The 17,965-nt window shown below is 43.9% G+C and overlaps 1 protein-coding gene across 1 annotated transcript in view; it reads right to left on the reverse strand.

The window, feature by feature from the left end:
• The window catches only part of LRRK2 (leucine rich repeat kinase 2), a 253,679-nt gene that overhangs the window by 232,515 nt on the left and 3,199 nt on the right, over positions 1-17,965 (reverse strand). The window contains 3 exon segments of the mRNA XM_033958543.1: positions 2,240-2,374; positions 10,882-10,970; positions 13,111-13,220. Coding sequence (XP_033814434.1) covers positions 2,240-2,374; positions 10,882-10,970; positions 13,111-13,220 — 334 coding nt within the window.

A 17,965-nucleotide genomic window follows, 5' to 3' on the forward strand; every position in this document is an offset into this window, starting at 1 on the left:
CTATGGAATCCAAAATGTTCAAGAAATGTATGTTTTGTGTTTAACTACTTCTTCCCTTAGGAACAGGTCTGCATATACTGATAAGGGTTCCAATAATGAGCCTCAAGATAAAATTATTGGCCAGCCTAAAGGATTAACTAAGCATTTATATATTTTAGGTACTGTATATAGCACTGGAATGGAAGAGTGTTGTACATTTAATCTAATCTAATCCTTAGGTTTGTATACCGCAACATCTCCACGTTCGTAGAGCTCAACGCGGTTTACAGAGGAGAAAAAGGAAGGAACCGCGCGTGGGTTCTCTTCACAGAGAAAGGTAGGGGTGGGTCATTAAGGTGGGCAGACTAGATGAGCCGTGGCCCTTATCTGCCGTCTATTTCTATGTTTCTATGTTTCTATGAACTACAACAGAGGGTTAGAGGTAGAAGTGTGAAGAAAATTTAGAGGACTTGGGATGCCAAGATATAAGAGTTTCCTTGATTCCTAAGTTGGAGGGAGACTTTCATTTTTTGAGAAAAGCCAGGTTTTCAGATGTTTGCGGAAAACTTGGAGAGAGCTCAAGTTCCGAAGAGGGGAGGTAAGGTTGTTCCAGAGCTCAGTGATTTTGAAGTGGAGGGAGGTCCCTAGCTTTCCTGTGTGGGAAATGCCTTTTAGCGAGGGGAAGGATAGTTTTAATTTGTGGGAGGATCTGGTGGTATTAGGGTTTGAGGAATTCCAAGAAAGAGGGATAAAGGGAGGGAGGATACCATATAGGATTTTGAAAGTTAAACAGGCGCATTTATAGTGGACCCTGAATTCTTGTTTAGTTACAAATCCTGACTTTAATGCATCTGCTATTATTTTTTGGATTAAAGATTTTAATTTTTTAGTAGGATCTGTACTCAATTTCTTGTATGTTTTTATGTCACCCAATTGATTTTCAATTTCTCTTTCATAATCTGTGCGATTGAGTACCACCATAGCTCACCCCCCTTATCTGCCTGTTTTATCATTATATATTTTTTTTTTTGAATCACTGAGATTTTTCATAGCTGTTCTCTCTACCTTGGTTAAGTTGTTGTTTTTAAATGTTACCAAAATTGGATCCATAGGAGTTTGTGGAACCCATGCTGATTTGTTTTTAACTAATGAAGAATCTGATGTTTGTGGACTGTCTGCAAAAAAGATTTTGATATGCAGCTTTCTCAAAAAAATTTCTAAATCAGTTTGGAATTGAAATGTATCATAATGGGTGGATGGAACAAAAGACATCCCCTTGGATAATACGTTGATTTCTGCAGGGGTTAAAGACTTTGTTGATAAAATCACTACCACTGATTGATTTGTTGTTGCTGCCAGCGTGGCATTTGCTGGAATTGCCCCCTGCCTCTGTTGTGTTTGTCTCGTGTTCTTTGATAGTTTTTTCTTCTGGTGGATAAAAAACTTGAAGAACTGTCACTGGTACTGGTGTTTCTTATGCAATACCACCAATTCTAATCTGCCCATATAAGCACAAAATGTATTCCTGCTTAATAGCTGGTGTAACTTTTGGAGAGGCAATTTTACAAAAGGCACATAGGTGTCTAAGTTGCATTTTCAAAACAAGTACAACACATGCATTCGTGTACCATGACCAGCTAGACAATGTTTTATAAAATTCCCCTTTAAGATGGTAATTCAGACATTGGAATTTACCCCAGGATGGAAGACGTATCCCCTTTTTGAAGTGGAGATACATGTGTTATGTTCATTTTTTCTTTCATATGATTAATTTTATGATTTTTTTTTACTTTGATATCCTTACCATAATGCTGTTCCAACAAGATAAGGCCAAAGTTCAAACCATCACCAGCCCAATGAAAAGAAGACCCTTCACTCTCCTATCTACCTCCACAAGATTAATGAATATACATAAAACTAAGGAAGACTCTCCCCCCTACTAAAATAAAAACATATTAGGAAGTGAACCAACCCCATTTTTTTGTACCAGCTCAGAAGCAGTAACCATACCCCAAACACCTCCCTACAATCTCGAAATGATGAAAATACTTTAGTGCACTTGACCTTGAATGTTGTAATCCGATTCTTCACACAATCCTCTCCCAATGAATCTCATTTTGCCTGATTAGACTTATACTGTAACATTTTCTCACACCACAGCACAGAAAGCTGTGTAGCTGGTGTAATGAATAATAGACAAATGGTCAGATGTTATTTTACAATCAATCAGTTACAATGAGATAAAATATGGAAATTGTACCTCTCTCAAACAGTAGCTGCAATGCTTGGCATCCGTATTTCTGAATGTCTACATTTTCAGAGAAATTTTTCAATGCCTTAAAAATTAAGTTAAAAATATCCTCTTCTTCATCCAAAAGCAAAAGAGTTATTACATCTAAAGAAAGTATAAATATTCCCAATTAATTCAAATGGCAGATTGTACTGTGCTATATGGTTCAGCATTCAGCCGAAGAATTAAATTGTGTAAACAGGGCTAATCTGAGTAGAATCAGACCAGCCACACTCATGTATTCTATCACTCGCTTAAGTATTGTTATCACAGCTGTGAATATTCATATTAAACCAACTGTCTGCAGATATATTGGTGGCAGAATAATTACCATATTTTTCGCTCCATAAGATACACCTGACCATAAGATGCAGCCTAGATTTAGAGGAGGAAAACAAGAAAAAAACATTCTGAACCAAATTCTCCCTGCCAGGCTCTGTATCCAATCCTACACTCCTTGCCAAGCTCTGCACCCTGTCTCCCCCCCACCCCTCCCTGCTAGGCTCTGTACCCTGTCCCCCTCTGGTGGTCTAGTGGTAGGCCCATAACAGGAGGGATCCGTCCCAGCCAACTAACAATTTTTTTCACCCCCAGTACCTATTTAAATCATCCCCCCGTACCCCCCAATACTTTTAAATCATCGCCCTCCCCCCCCCCAGTATTTCTAAATCATCCCCCTGTACCCCCCAGTACTTTTAAGTTTAAATATTTTTTATTAGAAGTTTAAAAATATAGAATACAAAGAATGAAACCCCCAACCCCATCCCATCCCCCCCCCCCTCTCTTATGATCAAACAATTTGTATTAAGCAGAACAGTATACAAAATACACAACAGTGGTAACAAGATCAGAAAAGTGACAATCAAAATATATCATCAAATATTCACAATGTTAGAACTACAATATCTCCCACCACCCCCCAAAAGCAACAAGAAAATCCCCCCCCCCATGTCACAATACATCTATGTGGCATCAATGCTGGAACTAGCCAAGGCCCTGGTTCCTGAGAGATCTCAGCCCTTGGGGGAGCAAACAAGAGGCATTGAAACCACTAGCTAAGGCCTTGGTTCCTGAGAGACCCCAGCCCTAGGGGGAAGAAACAAGAGGCATTGAAACCCCTTTCTGCCCCTAATATAGCCCCATTATAGGGCAATAAGAGGTAACAAAAAGGCAGAACCATAACAATTTGACCCCAGCAGATGACTCTGATGTGTGAGAAGACGAGACAATGAGTGACTCTTTAACCAGCTCCAGGAAAAATGCTGCGGGTCAGAGCTCTTCCCAGAACAGGTTAACATTTTAACCCCTGGAAAACATGACACATCAACAATCTCCAGTTTACAATGCATTGTTCACAGAAGCTGTGGACTTTAGGGAGAAATGACAGGAAGTACAATTATAGGGAGAATTACCTTTCCCAAAAATATGATAAAAAGAAAGATGCACAAAATTAATTTGGTGCTGATTAACGTGTCTGCCCCTAATATAGCCCCCTTGCACAAGGGGGGAGGGGAGGGAAGGAAGAAAGGTCCATCTTCTACAGTGGCAGCCCTTTCATCTCCGGTCTGCTCTGGTCTCCCCTCACCCCCCCCCCACCCCCCGGTACCTTTTTAAATAGATGGTTGTTTTGTCCTATTTCTGCAGTGCACAGGTCAGGACCACGGAGGTTAGGCGTGAGCTTTCCACGCTTCCGCCTGGCCCCGCGCTGCTATATGAATGGCTACCGTGAGTTCTCGTAAGTCCTGCGTGAACTCAGGGCAGCCATTCAGATAGTGGCATGGTCCCAAGCAGGAGCGTGGAAAGCTCACGCCTGACCTCCATGCTCCTGACCTGTGCGCCGCTAGCGAGGGAGGGATACAAGCTGGACTACCAGGACTATGATGACGGTGGCGTGCTTTAAAAAAAGGAGGGGAGGCGGAGGGTGTTTTAAAAAGGTGCAGGGGGGTTAAAAATTGTATCTTCGCTCCATAAGACGCACCAAGATTTCCACCCACTTTTGGGTGGAAAAAAGTGTGTCTTATGGAGCAAAAAATCTGGTAATCTCACCCAATTACATTTGAAAGCATTTTAAGAAATTGCTTCTTTTGGGAAAAAAATCTGCAAGATTAATAAGGAAATACATATTTCAGAATGGTTTAAAGAAATCCTCTATGCACCATGTAATATTTCAGCCATGCATGCAATAAGTACTAACATTTTTAATATAGTGAAAAAAATGGCTCAACCTGCTGATTATTCAAAAGTCTTAAAAAAAATTTCAGGATTTATATTTGCTTTGGGATCAAATGCAGCGCTGAGAAAAAGTTTGTGAACTCTAAGTATAACAATGAGATTTATAAGTTCTTATTGATACACTTGTTTACTTGAAACCAGTCTATTTCTTATGCAATAAAAGAGATATAAATTAAAACAATTCCTTTTCTTAAGGCACAATTATGTACATAGTAACATAGTAGATGATGGCAGATAAAGACCCGAATGGTCCATCCAGTCTGCCCAACCTGATTCAAAGTAGGAGCATTAGGCATCAATTAGGTGCTAAAACAGGACAACTAAGGCTCTCTTCTATCAAACTGCGATAGCAGTTTTTAGTGCGGGAAACTGCGCTGAATGGCCCGTGCTGCTAACGATGCTCATTGAGTTCCTATGAGCATCGGGAGCAGCATGGGCCATTCAGCGCGGTTCCCCATATAGGAGAGAGTGTGGCACAGTGGTTAAAGCTACAGCCTCAGCACCCTGAGGTTGTGGGTTCAAACCCACGCTGCTCCTTATGACCCTGGGCAAGTCACTTAATCCCCCCATTGCTCCAGGTACGTTAGATAGATTGTGAGCCTGCCGGGACAGAGAGGGAAAACTACTTGAATACCTGAATAAATGCATGTAAACCATTTTGAGCTCACCTGGGAGAACGGTATAGAAAATGGAATAAATAAATAAATAATGGGTCAATTTGACAAATTGAACAGTAGCAAATCGTGTGGACCAGATGATATACATCCCAGAGGGTTGACCGAATTGAAAAATGAACTTGTAGAGCTATTGTTAGTAATTTGTAATTTTTCTTTAAAATCCAGCATAGTACCAGAAGTTTGGAGGGTGGCCAATATGACAAAGATTTTTTAAAAAGGTTCCAGAAGTGATCTGGGAAGTTATAAACCGGTGCCAAGCAAAATGGTAGAGGCTATTATAAAGACCAGTGCCAAGCAAACTGGTAGAGACTATTATAAAGAACTCAGAGGAGGGAAATTTAGTGGTGACACCAGGAAGTATTTCTTCACAGAAAGGGTGGTAGATAACTGGAACAGACTTCCGGTGCAGGTGATCAAGGCCACCAGCGTGCTCGACTTTAAGAATAAATGGGACATCCACGTGGGATTCCTACGAGGGTCGAGTTAAGGAACTAGGTCATTAGCATTCAGACTTAATGGGGTGGGTCAATAGAGTGGGCAGACTTGATGGGCAGTAGCCCTTTTCTGCCGTCATCTTTCTATGTTTCTATGTTTCTATATGCCATATATACTCAAATATAAGCTGAGATTTTGGGGCCAACAAAATGGTCCAAATATATGGTCTTGGCTTATATTCGGGCCATCACCTACCTGCCCCCTTCCCAGACCTACTGCAGGCCTCCACAGGGCATGCCACAAGACCCAGTGGTCCTGCGGTAGACTGGGAATGAGGGATCCCCCCTCAGCTCCCATCCCAGCCAAATCCAAAATCCCTCCTCCCCTGCACATCCCCAGACTCCTCAGCGGCCTCGCGGTTTACGGGACAGGAGGAATCCCGTCTGCCTCCTGTGCCTGCCAAAATTGGCAACCTTACCTCCCTCCCACTTCCCCCATATACCTTTCGGGTCCCTGGTAGCCAGCCAGTGCACAGAGCAGGTGTGATCTTCCTGCCCTCCTTCTCTGTTCAAGGCCTTTGGCTGATTGGCTTCTGCGAATGGAACAGAAGGACAGGAAGATTGCTCCTGCTCTGTGCACTGGCTGGCTACCAGGGACCCGAAAGGTATGCAGGGGAGGTAGGAGGGAGGAGTGGTTGTCAATTTTGGCAGGCACAGGAAGCAGAAGGGATTTTTCTCCAAGGAGTCAAGGGGTGTGCAGGGAAGTCAGGGGTACCCTCATATCCCGTCCCACCGCTGGACCACCAGGTCTTAAGGCAGGCCAAGTGGAGGCCTGCAAGGTATCGGGAGGGAGTGGAGACAGGGTGCAGAGCCTGGCAGGGAGTGAGAAGTGCTGGTTGCAGAGCCTGGCAGGGATTGAGTGGGGCTGGGTGCAGTGATTGAGTGGGGCTGGGTACAGAGCCTGGCAAGTAGGAAAGGAACCTGGGTGCAGAGCCTGGCAGGGCAGGGCACTTAAGTATTAAGCCCCTGTCAACCATTTTTCCTCCTTTTTTTAGGGGATGGGAATGGGGGTCTCGGTTTATATTCAAGCATGTAGGGTACCTAAGCATAGATTAATGAGAGAAAGCCAACATGGATTTAATCAAGGGAAATCTTGCCTCACAAATCTACTACATTTATTTGAAGAGGGTGAATGAACATGTAGATAAAAGTGAACCGTTTGATATTGTGTATTTGGATTTTCAAAAGGCATTTGAGAAAGAAACTCATGAAAGACTTCTGAGGAAATTAGAAAGTCATGGGATAGGAGGTAATAATAATAATAATAATTTTATTCTTGTACTAGTGTTTAAGCCCGTTATATTAACGGGTGCTAGAGTAGATTCCATCCTATGTCCTTAGTGCCCTCAGTGCCTCCTTCCTATGTCCTTAGTGCCCCTTCCCATGTCCTTAGTGCCTCCTCCCCATGTCCTTAGTGCCTCCTTCCCATGTCCTTAGTACCCCTTCCTATGTCCTTAGTGGCCCCAGTGCCTCTTTCCCATGTCCTTAGTGCCTCCGTCCTGTGTCCATAGTGCCCCCAGTGCCTCCGTCCTGTGTCCATAGTGCCCCCTTCCCATGTCCTTATTGCCCCCAGTGCCTCCATCCTGTGTCCTTAGTGCCCCCAGTGGCTCCTTCCCATCTCCTTAGTGCTCCTGTCCTGTGTCCTTAGTGCCCTCAGTGCCTCCTTCCTATGTCCCCCTCACTGCCTTCCAGACTTTGTCCCACCCCCACCATCCGAAGCCATCCTGCCTTCCTGCCTTCCATCCCCCTGTGCAGTATAACCCTTGAGCAGCATGTTTCCATCTGTCCCACCCCCTGCCACTACTGCCGCCGAGCAGCCGACCCCACTGACCCTCCCATCGCAAGACGACCAACAAACCTCCCGGCTCCAGCAGCGTCCTCAGCACTCTAAACACGCTGCTTCACGGTCTTCTACTTCCTCTGCCGCGTCTCTGTCGCTGATGATGTCATCAGGGATGCGGCAGAGGAAATCAGGGCAGTAGAAGGCTGTGAAGCAGCGTGTTTAGAGTGCTGCGGACGCTGCTGGAGCTGGGAGGTTTGTGGTCGTCTCGCGGTGGGAAGGTCGGGTGGGAGGGTCAACGGGGGTTCAGGTGCGCCGGGGGTGTGTGTGTGTGTGACAATAACAACAAACTGGTTTACACGAAAACAGAACCCTAAGCGCGCATGCGCACTCCTACCTGCCAGGGACTTACTGATCATGGAACACGCAAGTAGGAGTGTGCATGCACACTTAGGGTTTTTATTATTATAGATACCGCCAAAGCCATGATAGTTCGAGGCGGTTTACAAAAAGAAGTGCTGGACAATCAGAGAATAAAACACAATATAAAATCATCAGTACGTACATACAATGTAATGTCCTATTATGGATTAAGAACTGGTTGAAAGACAGAAAACAGAGAGTAGGTTTAAATGGTCATTATTCTCAATGAAGAAGGGTAAATAGTGGGGTATTTCTTTTTGAAAAATAAAAATGTAAAAATAAAGAATCATCCTATATGAAGATTGTCATCCTATATAATAAAAAGCTAGCTGCGCATGCGCACTCAGACCTGCGTGATCTGTCTTCCCTGATCCGTAGGTCCGTGGCCAGAGTGCGTATGCGGCGGACAGATCGGGAAAGCACAGCACAGCCGGCGACTCCCCCCCCCTCCCGCCCTCACTCACTGCCTAAACCACCACCTCCTCCTTCTCGCCGGCTCTCCCGCTTCTAAAAATAAAGAGAAAAGCGCTGCACTGCGCTAACGCTGGCTTTGCTGTCTTCTGTCCACTGCGGCCCGCCCTCTCTGACTACTTCCTGTTTCCGCTAGAGTTGGCCGCAGTGGATAGAAGACGCCGAAGCCAGCGGCTGTAGCCGCCGATCTCCGTTCCTCCGGGGGGAGGGGTCTGGGAGGAGAGGGATCGCGGCCACTCAGCGCCCCCACCGAGGAGCCCTGCAACTTTCCGCTGCCCGGGACCCGAATCATTTGCCGCCCCCCCCTTCCCTTACCGCGGGCCCGACTGGCGATTTAAGCAGCGTGTCAGCAGTCTTCACACGCTGCTTCGGACCCTTCTACTGCCCTGATTTGCTCCGGACGTGCCAGAGTAAATCAGGGCAGTAGAAGGACCCAAAGCAGCGTGTGAAGAGTGCTGACACGCTGCTTAAATCGCCAGTCGGGCCCGCGGTAAGGGAAGGGAAGGGGGGGCGCGTTTGTAGTCGCGACTGTGGGAAGGGAAAGGGGGTAGAGGAAACGCTACAAGAAGAAACACACAGGGGAAGGTGCACAGGGAACTGGTGTGGGGAGAGGGAAATGGAGGGGGAAGGAATGCTGCTTTGGACAGACAGACAAAGGGAGGAAGGGAGACAGAAAGACAAGAAGAAAGACACAGGGGCAGGTGCACAGGGAACTGGTGTGGGAGGAGGGAAATGGAGGGGGAGTGAATGCTGCTTCGGACAGACAGACAGAGGGAGGAAGAACACAGAAAGAAAAGAAGAAAGACACAGGGGCAGGGAGATATACAGAAAGACAAACAGACAAAGGGGGCCAGGAACAGAGACAGACAGAAAGAAAGACAGCGGAGTCGCGTCAGGAGGGGTGCGGGATGCCGCAGAGGGAACTTTTCCAATGGGTGCAACTGGGCGGCTGTCGGGAGCCTCTGATCAGAGGCAGAGCAAGGTAAGTGTATCATAGGGATAAGAAGGAGGAGGGGGGAGAAAAAGAAAGGGACGCCTACTGCTGGACAGGGGGAGAAGGAAAGAGGTGCTGATGGACAGGGGGGGGTAAAGAAAAAGGAACGGAGGCCTAATGTTGGACAGGGGGAGAAGGAAGGTGCTGCTGGACAGGGGGGAGGTAAACCAAAGGGAGAAGGGCTGCTGCTGCATAAGGAGAGCTGTGAAGGGGTGGTGGTGGACACAGGGGAGGTAAAAGGAAGGGAGAATGGACAGGGTGAGCAGGCAAGGGGTGGTGATGGACAGCCAAGGAAAAAGAAAGGCAGAAAGAAAGAAAGCGGCTAAGGAGAGAGAGAGAAAGAAATAGAGAGACACACACACACATATATTCTAGCACCCGTTAATGTAACGGGCTATAAGACTAGTATACTTATATAACTCCAAAGTTAATCAATGGATCTGTGTGGAATCAAATTGCTTAACAATCAACTATGTGTTCAATTTTTTTGCCTAGGGGAAAAGACTTCAAGTGCCCGCAGCTGCCTGATTTTAGAACTTGTCTTAACAGGTCAGCCACTTGCAAGCTATCATTAGTCAAAACCCCCTTTTATTAAATCTATCAATTTTTAAATTATTTAAATATTTGTGCAATTATCAAAACAAAACATGGAAAATATGGTGAAATCAGTTAGCTTAGTGGGGTTTTAAAAAGGCTTGGATAATTTCCTAAAAGATAAGTCCATAGGCCTTATTAAGATGGCTTGGGAAAATCCACTGCTTATTCCTAGGATAAGCAGCACAAAATCTGTTTTACTACTTGGAATCCAGCTAGGTACTTGGGACCTGGGTGGCCACTGTTAGAAACAGGATACTGGGCTTGATGGACGTTCAGTCTGTACCGGTATGGCAGCTCTTATGTTCTTAGGTGAGTCAAGTATAGGATAATCAAACTATTGTGAGAATCACTGATGAGGCTGGCTCTTAAGCATTGGTGGAATGAGGCTTTATGACATCACAATCTCAGCTCTGGAATGTTGCTACTCTCTGGGTTTCTGCCTGGTACTTGGGACCTGGGTTGGCCGCTGTTGGGAACAGGATTCTGGGCTTGATGGACTTCGGTCTGTGTCAGTATGACAATTCTTATGTTCTTATGACTTAGGCTAGTATTCTATAATGGGATTAGGCATAAAAATTTGCTGTGATAGAATACTAGTTTAGTGCCTAGAATTTGGGCACCCTTTATAGAATTGTCATCAATAAGAATATTACAGAATCAAGTTTCCTTAGTACAATTAATAGTTCCTTTCCAAAATAAAACACAAAAAAGGAATATAAGGTAATATATTGTTTGTTAGTCTAATAAAAAGGTATTTTTGACTAGCTTTTAGGGATTAAAAATATACTTCTCAGGTCAGAACAGTGTGCGACTGAGTGGGGGAGAGATCAGATTGTGGGGGTGGGAACTAGTGCAAAAATTGTCTCAAGGCACCACAGTCCCTTGAGCTAGCATTGTTAAACATATTTCAAATTTTTAAAAGTACACAAAATAAAAACACATACCAGAAGTAAGGAGGATATTCAATGCCTTCAATCCAACCACTACTAAGTTTTCATTTGCTTTGTGATTGCACAGCATTTTCAGAATTAGCCTACAGTGACATAAAAGATAAACAAATTTAGTCACTACCAAATTTTACCAAAACGTTGAATCATCAAGAAACACAAATGCAAATACTGTAAATATATTTGTGCTGTTTTCTACCACTTGTGTTTTTCCTCAAAAAAACGTTGTGTGAAAAGCACAGAACCATCTTTACTACTTGCATGCAAATGAAGCAAAAATGGTTGGTTCGTAATCCAAAGGCCCTCCCCACAACTGTTACATCTTGAAATTGGATCTCCAGAATAAATGTGGGACTGATTACGAAGTACAGCAGAGGCAGCATGGGTGGCTGAATGTTCCTTTCATTTGCATTTATTAAACTTAAAATACTGAGGGTAGGATTTTCAAAAACCCATGTTAAATAGCAACGGATAGCGAATCTAAAAAAGCGAGACATTTTCAAAAAAATCCGCATGCAAATAGGATTGGTGGACAGCAGCAAAGACTCGCTAAATTTGCATGTGCCCATCGCTGGTGGAAAAAAAAAGCCAAAACACAATAACAGCCCACTGCCAATCAACACACACTCCCACTGCATAAATCCCCGCTGCAACTGACCCAACCCCCCCCCCCAGCAGCGGGAGAGATGCCCACATTCTCCCGCTGCATGAATATCCCCACTGCGATGGACCTGACCCCTGCAGCAAGAGAGATGCCCACTTTCCCCTGCTGGCAAGTAGCCCCACATCAGTCAATTACATGCTCTTCCTGGATAACGCATGTCGATATGAGGGGTGTTCAATTTTATCTACCTCAGTATGAAATAAAGTAGCAAGCATGTTCAAACAATTCTGTGCACGATGAGACATATCTCAAGGTTTTTCATGCACAGTTACAGCTCAATGTGATCTAACATTCAAAGAGAAAGGATGTCAGGAGAGTCCTCATGCGAATAAGTAAGAAACTGCTAGATTCGAAGCACTGTTCAGTGATAAAATTTCTCAGAAGGGAAAAAGCCAAAGGAAATCCATGAATGCATGACTGCAATTTATGGCGAGTCTACCCCATCATCCTACAAAGTAAAATTTTGGAGCAAGCAGTTTAATTGGGGTAGAGAGTCCATTGAAGATGACCCTCACACTGGACGGCCTGTGAAAGCAACTTCTGCAGAAATGTGCAAGAAAGTCAAAGATTTAATTTTGTCAGACAGATGAATTAAGGTTTCCCGAATAGCTGAAGAAATGGGTTTCTTGGCAGGTACAGTTTGGAAAATAATTCATGAAAAGTTGGGCTTGCCCAAGGTTAGTGCAAGATGGGTTCCAAGAATGATGATGCCATGTTAGAAGGCCACAAGGATCCAGTGCTGTCAGGAGAACTTGCAGATGCTCCATGAAGATCAAGTGAATCAATTTCATCATATAGTGAATGGAGATGAGACTTGGGTCTATCACAGAGATCCTGAGTCCAAAATGGAGTCAATGCAGTGGAAGCACAAGTCATCCCCACCCCAAAAAAGTTCAAGACAGAAAAGTCTGGAGGCACAGTCATGGCAACTGCCTTCTGGGATGATGAAGGATTTTTGCTTCTGGAGTTCATGAAGACAACCATAACTAGAGAGAATTACGCCAACACAATGATCACTTTGCGGGAGTCAATCAAGGAGAAAAGATGAGGAAAACTCAGAGAAGGCATGCTGCTTCTTCATAACTACGCCGGGTCACATGTCATGACAATCACAAGTTGCCATCTGAGAATGTGGGTTTCAGCAACTGAACCATCTACCCTACAGTCTTGACCTGGCTCCCTTGGATTATTTCCTGTTCTGAGTTTTGAAAAAAATCTCTCTGTGGACAGCGTTTTTCAAGTGATGAAGACATCAAAGAAGCTGCAACATCCTGGTTTGAAGGTCAAATAGAAGAATTCTTTTCAAAGGGGTTAAAATCATAGCAAGAAAGTGGATGAAGTGTATGGAGCTATCAGGGGACTATATTGAAAAATAAAACAATTTTTTAACTCTTTTCTTTCCTACTGAGGTAGATAAATTATTGTGCATCCCTCGTACACTGTATTGAAAGTATTGTTATGTATGTTATCCTCTGAACCATTGTGAATGTTTTAAATTGTAAACTGCTTAGTTATAGGCGGTTAAGACATTTTAGAAATAAATAAATAACTGATAAACTTACTGGTGAACACCAATAAATTCCCAGTCCTTTCCAAGATCTTGGGGAGCAGCTAATTTATCAATAGTGAGTGGATAAACCTCTATTAGTTTACAGAGTAAGGACCACCCTACCTGCAAAACAAAAAGTTAACCATATGTTCACAAACAAAAATATAATACATATTTTAGACTCATATATCAAGCATCTAGCAGCCATATTAGCCAGATTGAGTTTTTATTTTATTGACCCAAAATAAGAATTATTGCCAGGATACCATATGAAGTAAGGAACTCTGATCTCAAAGACTCATTCACAGCACTTGCTAACATAACAAAATATTTCAACTCACAAATTATTCATTTCAACAGACAAGCCAACAACAATCAGAATTAGGATTACAAATTATGTTGATATTTTCAAATATGGGAGCACAGAAGAAAAATCCGTGGCTAAATTTCCAAGTTTTCCTTTTGAAAATTGCCTCAAAAAAGGATACCCATAGACATGTGCACCTGCTTTTTCTGTAGGTGCTTTCTCTCTTGAAAGTAATGTGCAGAGATTTGGAGTAGTCGTCTAGTGGCTAGAACAGGTGTTTTTTCCATTAACACTCCCTGTGACCTTGGGTAAATCACTTCGCCCTCCTCTACTTAGGGGTAAATTCAGCAAGCAGAATTAATAATAATAATAATTTTATTCTTATATACCGCCAAAGCTATAGTAGTTCGAGGCGGTTTACAATAAGAGGAGCTGGACAATCAGCGAAGATAGGTACAAAGTAAGTTTTTAAAGTATTGTTTGTTTATTGTTTATTCAGTTTTTGATTAAACGCTTTTTTGTTTCTACAAAGCGTTGTACAAGGTAAAAGATAACAATTAAACAAAAATAACAATTAAACATACTTTCCTATAAAAACTACAAGACTACATGAAGCGGATAGAGGGATAAGAGGGCTGGAACATGCTGCAAACAATCAGCGAGAATAGGCGCACTGGACAGTCATCAATACATGTAGGCAGAGAACAGAGCGGGAAAGAGAGATCGTGGTAAAAATCAGATGGAGTAAAGCGATAGGGCAAAGGGAGCATTTAGATTACAAATCGGTTGAACAATTAGGGTTTAATACACCTTAACAAGCATTAAGGGAATTAGTGGGCATTAAACACTAAGGGCCTGATTCTCTAGAGTGCACCTACAAAGTAGGTGTGCAGGCGCACGGTTGTCAATCGACCGCTAGATGCGCATTGTAGAATCACACCTACAGTTTTGTATAGATGCGTGAAATATAGGCCACATTTTCTAGGCCTACATTTCAGATGCTTACTTCGTGCGTCCAGAGGGGGTATAGTGATGCCTAAGCACATGTAAGGCAACTTCTGCCACAAACCATGCCTCCGACTGCCTTGTGTGTGCTTAGGCATTGCTATGCGCTTTTATATGCCCAAGGTAGGTGTGTTAGTACAGCACGCCTAATTTTTTTTAGAAACACACTCTGCCATTGGCTAGTTAGGTGGCAGTAGCACACACCACCTAACTTTAGCACACGCTATAGAGAATCAGGCCCTAAAAGTCCATAAGTATAAAATGGGCTTTACAATTTAGTGCACACCAATTCCCTTAACACACATTAAAAAGTGTGCTAATCCCTAACCTTGCTTGTTGAATTCTCTCCCTTAAAGTACAAACTTAAGCCCTTATTTACTAATCATATTTGACAAATATTTACTTAGGCAAAATGAATAACTCAACCCTTCCCCCATAATAATGAACTATTCTGTATACACTTATATGGTTTGTAGCTCACTGTTATTTAACATGCTTTATGATAAAAATTCTTGCATTAAGCTGCATTACTGGCCCAAAAAAAAGGGGGAAAAGAAAGAACAGCTACTGCTTCCACCACGACTGATGTGCTAACTAGTTCCGATTCCACTGTCATGCTTATCATACTACCTCTTGAGGTTGCAGCAGCCATTTTTGCTTAGGAACCATGAGGAGCAGGAACCATTGGGTTTTGCTCCTGCCCCAAAGACCACTAAATCAACAGGCCTGGTAAATAGACCTTGGAACCTTACTGGGGCTCGGGGGAAGGGGAGATCAAAACTTGCTGTTGGGGGAGAGGTGGGGGTGATGAGCTTTAGGCTACAACTGACAGCTATGTGAGTGTAGGCTAATATTCAGTGTATTAACCATAGAGCTAATCAAGCAAAGTTAGGCCTGCTATTTATGCAGTCCTACAGCCCTGGTTAGCTATTCTAACACTGAATATTGCCGGCACCCACATTATCTCCTGTCCATTTTCAACATGGCCAGTTAGTGACAATATTCAGAGGCACTGCCCAGCTAAGCACCCCTGAATATCAGACAGCTTAAATGCAATTTTTGATGACAGGAGTGTTTCCTACCAGCTTAAAATCATTCTCAAAGCACACACTAAATAAATCCACTCCTCTGAACTGGAAAAAATAGTTTAATGAATGACAAAGCATATACTAAAAACACAAAACTGGAAAGCAACAAAGCTGGATTGCCTCCACCCCCACCCACCAAGTCAATATTTGGTTAAAGAAACTTTTGGCAGCAATTACAGCTACAAGTCTCTTGGGATAGCTCTCTCCTAAATTTCCACACCTAGATTTCTCAATATTGTATCATTCTTCTTTACAAAACTGTTCAAACTGTGTTGAGTTACTTGGAGGGTGCTGATGGCCAGCAAACTTCAATTTATACCACAGATCTTTAATTGCACTGAGGTCAAGGCTCTGAGTCTGGCCACTACAGAATATGCATCTTTTTATTCCTTAACCAGTAGTCACTACTGTGCTGAAAGATGATATCCTAGTTTCATCTTTCTTGCAGAGGGCAGCAAGTCTTCCTCAAATATTTTTTGGTACTTTTCTCCATTCATTTTCCTTTCTGTAGAAAACAAAAATGTCCCAGTTCCTGACCATGACAAACCACCATAATATGATGCTACCATCACCACAGTTCACAGGAGGAATAGTGTTCCACAATGCCAGTTTTGTGCCAAATATAATAATTTGCATTCAGGCCCAAAACTTCAGTCCATAAAACTTTTTCCCACGCAACTACAGTTTCTCCTGAGCATTCCTATCCACACTTTCTTAAGTTTCCTTATTGTTTCCCTATTACATGGGCCAGATTTGTGCAGTACATAGGAGACTGCTGCAACATGCTCACTTAGCAGAAACACAAAGCAATGGCCACAGTAGGGTTACCAGACATCCAGCAAAAAGAGGACATGGAGGACATGTCCAGGTTTAGGTTTGTCTAGGTTTTGGAAGTCCCCGAGCTTGGGGTTTCATCTGGAGGCCCTCTGCGAATGCATGGAAGTTGATGTGATGATGTCATACACACACAAATGCGTGGATATCAACACGATGACATATACACTCCCGAATGTACAGATAAACGTAATAATATCATACGCACGTTCATCGCATTAACATCCATGCATGCACAGAGGCTGTCCAGACGCGGCCCCGAGCTCAGTGAAGGAAACCAGAGGTTTGTGTGGGGGCAATACTGGAACGAAAAGGGGCAGAGTTGGAGGCAGAACCGGGTGGGACCAGATGTCTTCTTTCTATAAAAAGGAAATCTGGCAACTCTAGGCCACTGGAGTATTACAATGAGAATTTATTCAATCTAGCAACTGGCAGAAAATGCAATTAATATTTCTGCTGTTTTGTCATACAAGGCCAATGATTTATCCTTCTTTTTTTGCTGTAAATGTTCACTTAGGCCAGTTTGATCAGAAAAGCCTATAGCTTTTCAGAGTTGCTCTTGGTCTTTTGGTTGCCCCTCTGATCAGTCTCCTTGGCCTAACCTAGACTGCTTGCTGGTGCCATACATGTTTTACTGTTGACCAGGCTCTGAAGGACCCGTGGGTATTTTGTAATCTATATATATATAAAATCAGAGGTATGTATGTGTGTATGTATGTATGTGTGTGTGTATGTGCCGCGATCACGCAAAAACGGCTTGACCGATTTGAACGAAACTTGGTATGCAGATCCCTCACTACCTGGGGTGATATGTTCTGGGGGTCTCGTGGCCCACCTGCACACGTGATTATTTATATACCACCTATCAAAATTATCTAAGCAGTTTACAGTTAGGTACTCAAGCATTACCCTTATCTGTGCCTGTGGGCTTAATGCGGGTTAGAAAAGAAAACACATAAACATAGGTGAACAAACATACTCAAATATCTATAATAATAAAAACCTAGAGCGCGCATGCGCTCTTGAAAATTCGTGATTCCAGGCGCCGTGAGGGGTACTTCTGTGGCAGTATTCTATTTGACACCTCACGGCGCTTGCAGGGGCTGGAGGCGCGCGACTGTGCTCTCTCCCTGTCCTCGGCGTGTCACCGCCCGCCCTCACTCGCCACCTGCCCTCACTCGCGCGACTGTGCTCTCTCCCTGCCCGCGTCACCTCCCGCCCTCACTCGCAGCCGCCACTGCTGCTGCCGCTAATCCTCCTCTTCAGAGCAGCCTGTGATCGTGGCCGGCTTTAAAGAATCTCGCAGGCCGCTCCCTCTGACGCATGGGATCGCGTCAGAGGGAACGTGCTACCGAGTTGGAGCGGCCTGCTAGGTTCGCTAAAGCCAGCCACCACGATCGCAGGCTGCTTTGAAGAGGAGCAGGCCAGAAGATGCCGGGATGGAGGGAGGGTAAGAAAGGGATCAATACCGGGAGCCAGAGGGAAAGGGAAAGGGGGCTGCTTTGGAGGGGAGGTGTGCTGGGGACAGACAGCTTTGCTCTTGGAGGAGACAGAAGGGGCCATGGAGAAATAGGGAAAGGGGGCTGCTTTGGGGGGGAGACGGAAGGGGCCCTGGAGAGACAGGGAAAGGGGGC

Source organism: Geotrypetes seraphini, chromosome 9 (genome assembly GCF_902459505.1).
Source record: "Geotrypetes seraphini chromosome 9, aGeoSer1.1, whole genome shotgun sequence".
Lineage (NCBI taxonomy): Eukaryota > Metazoa > Chordata > Amphibia > Gymnophiona > Dermophiidae > Geotrypetes > Geotrypetes seraphini.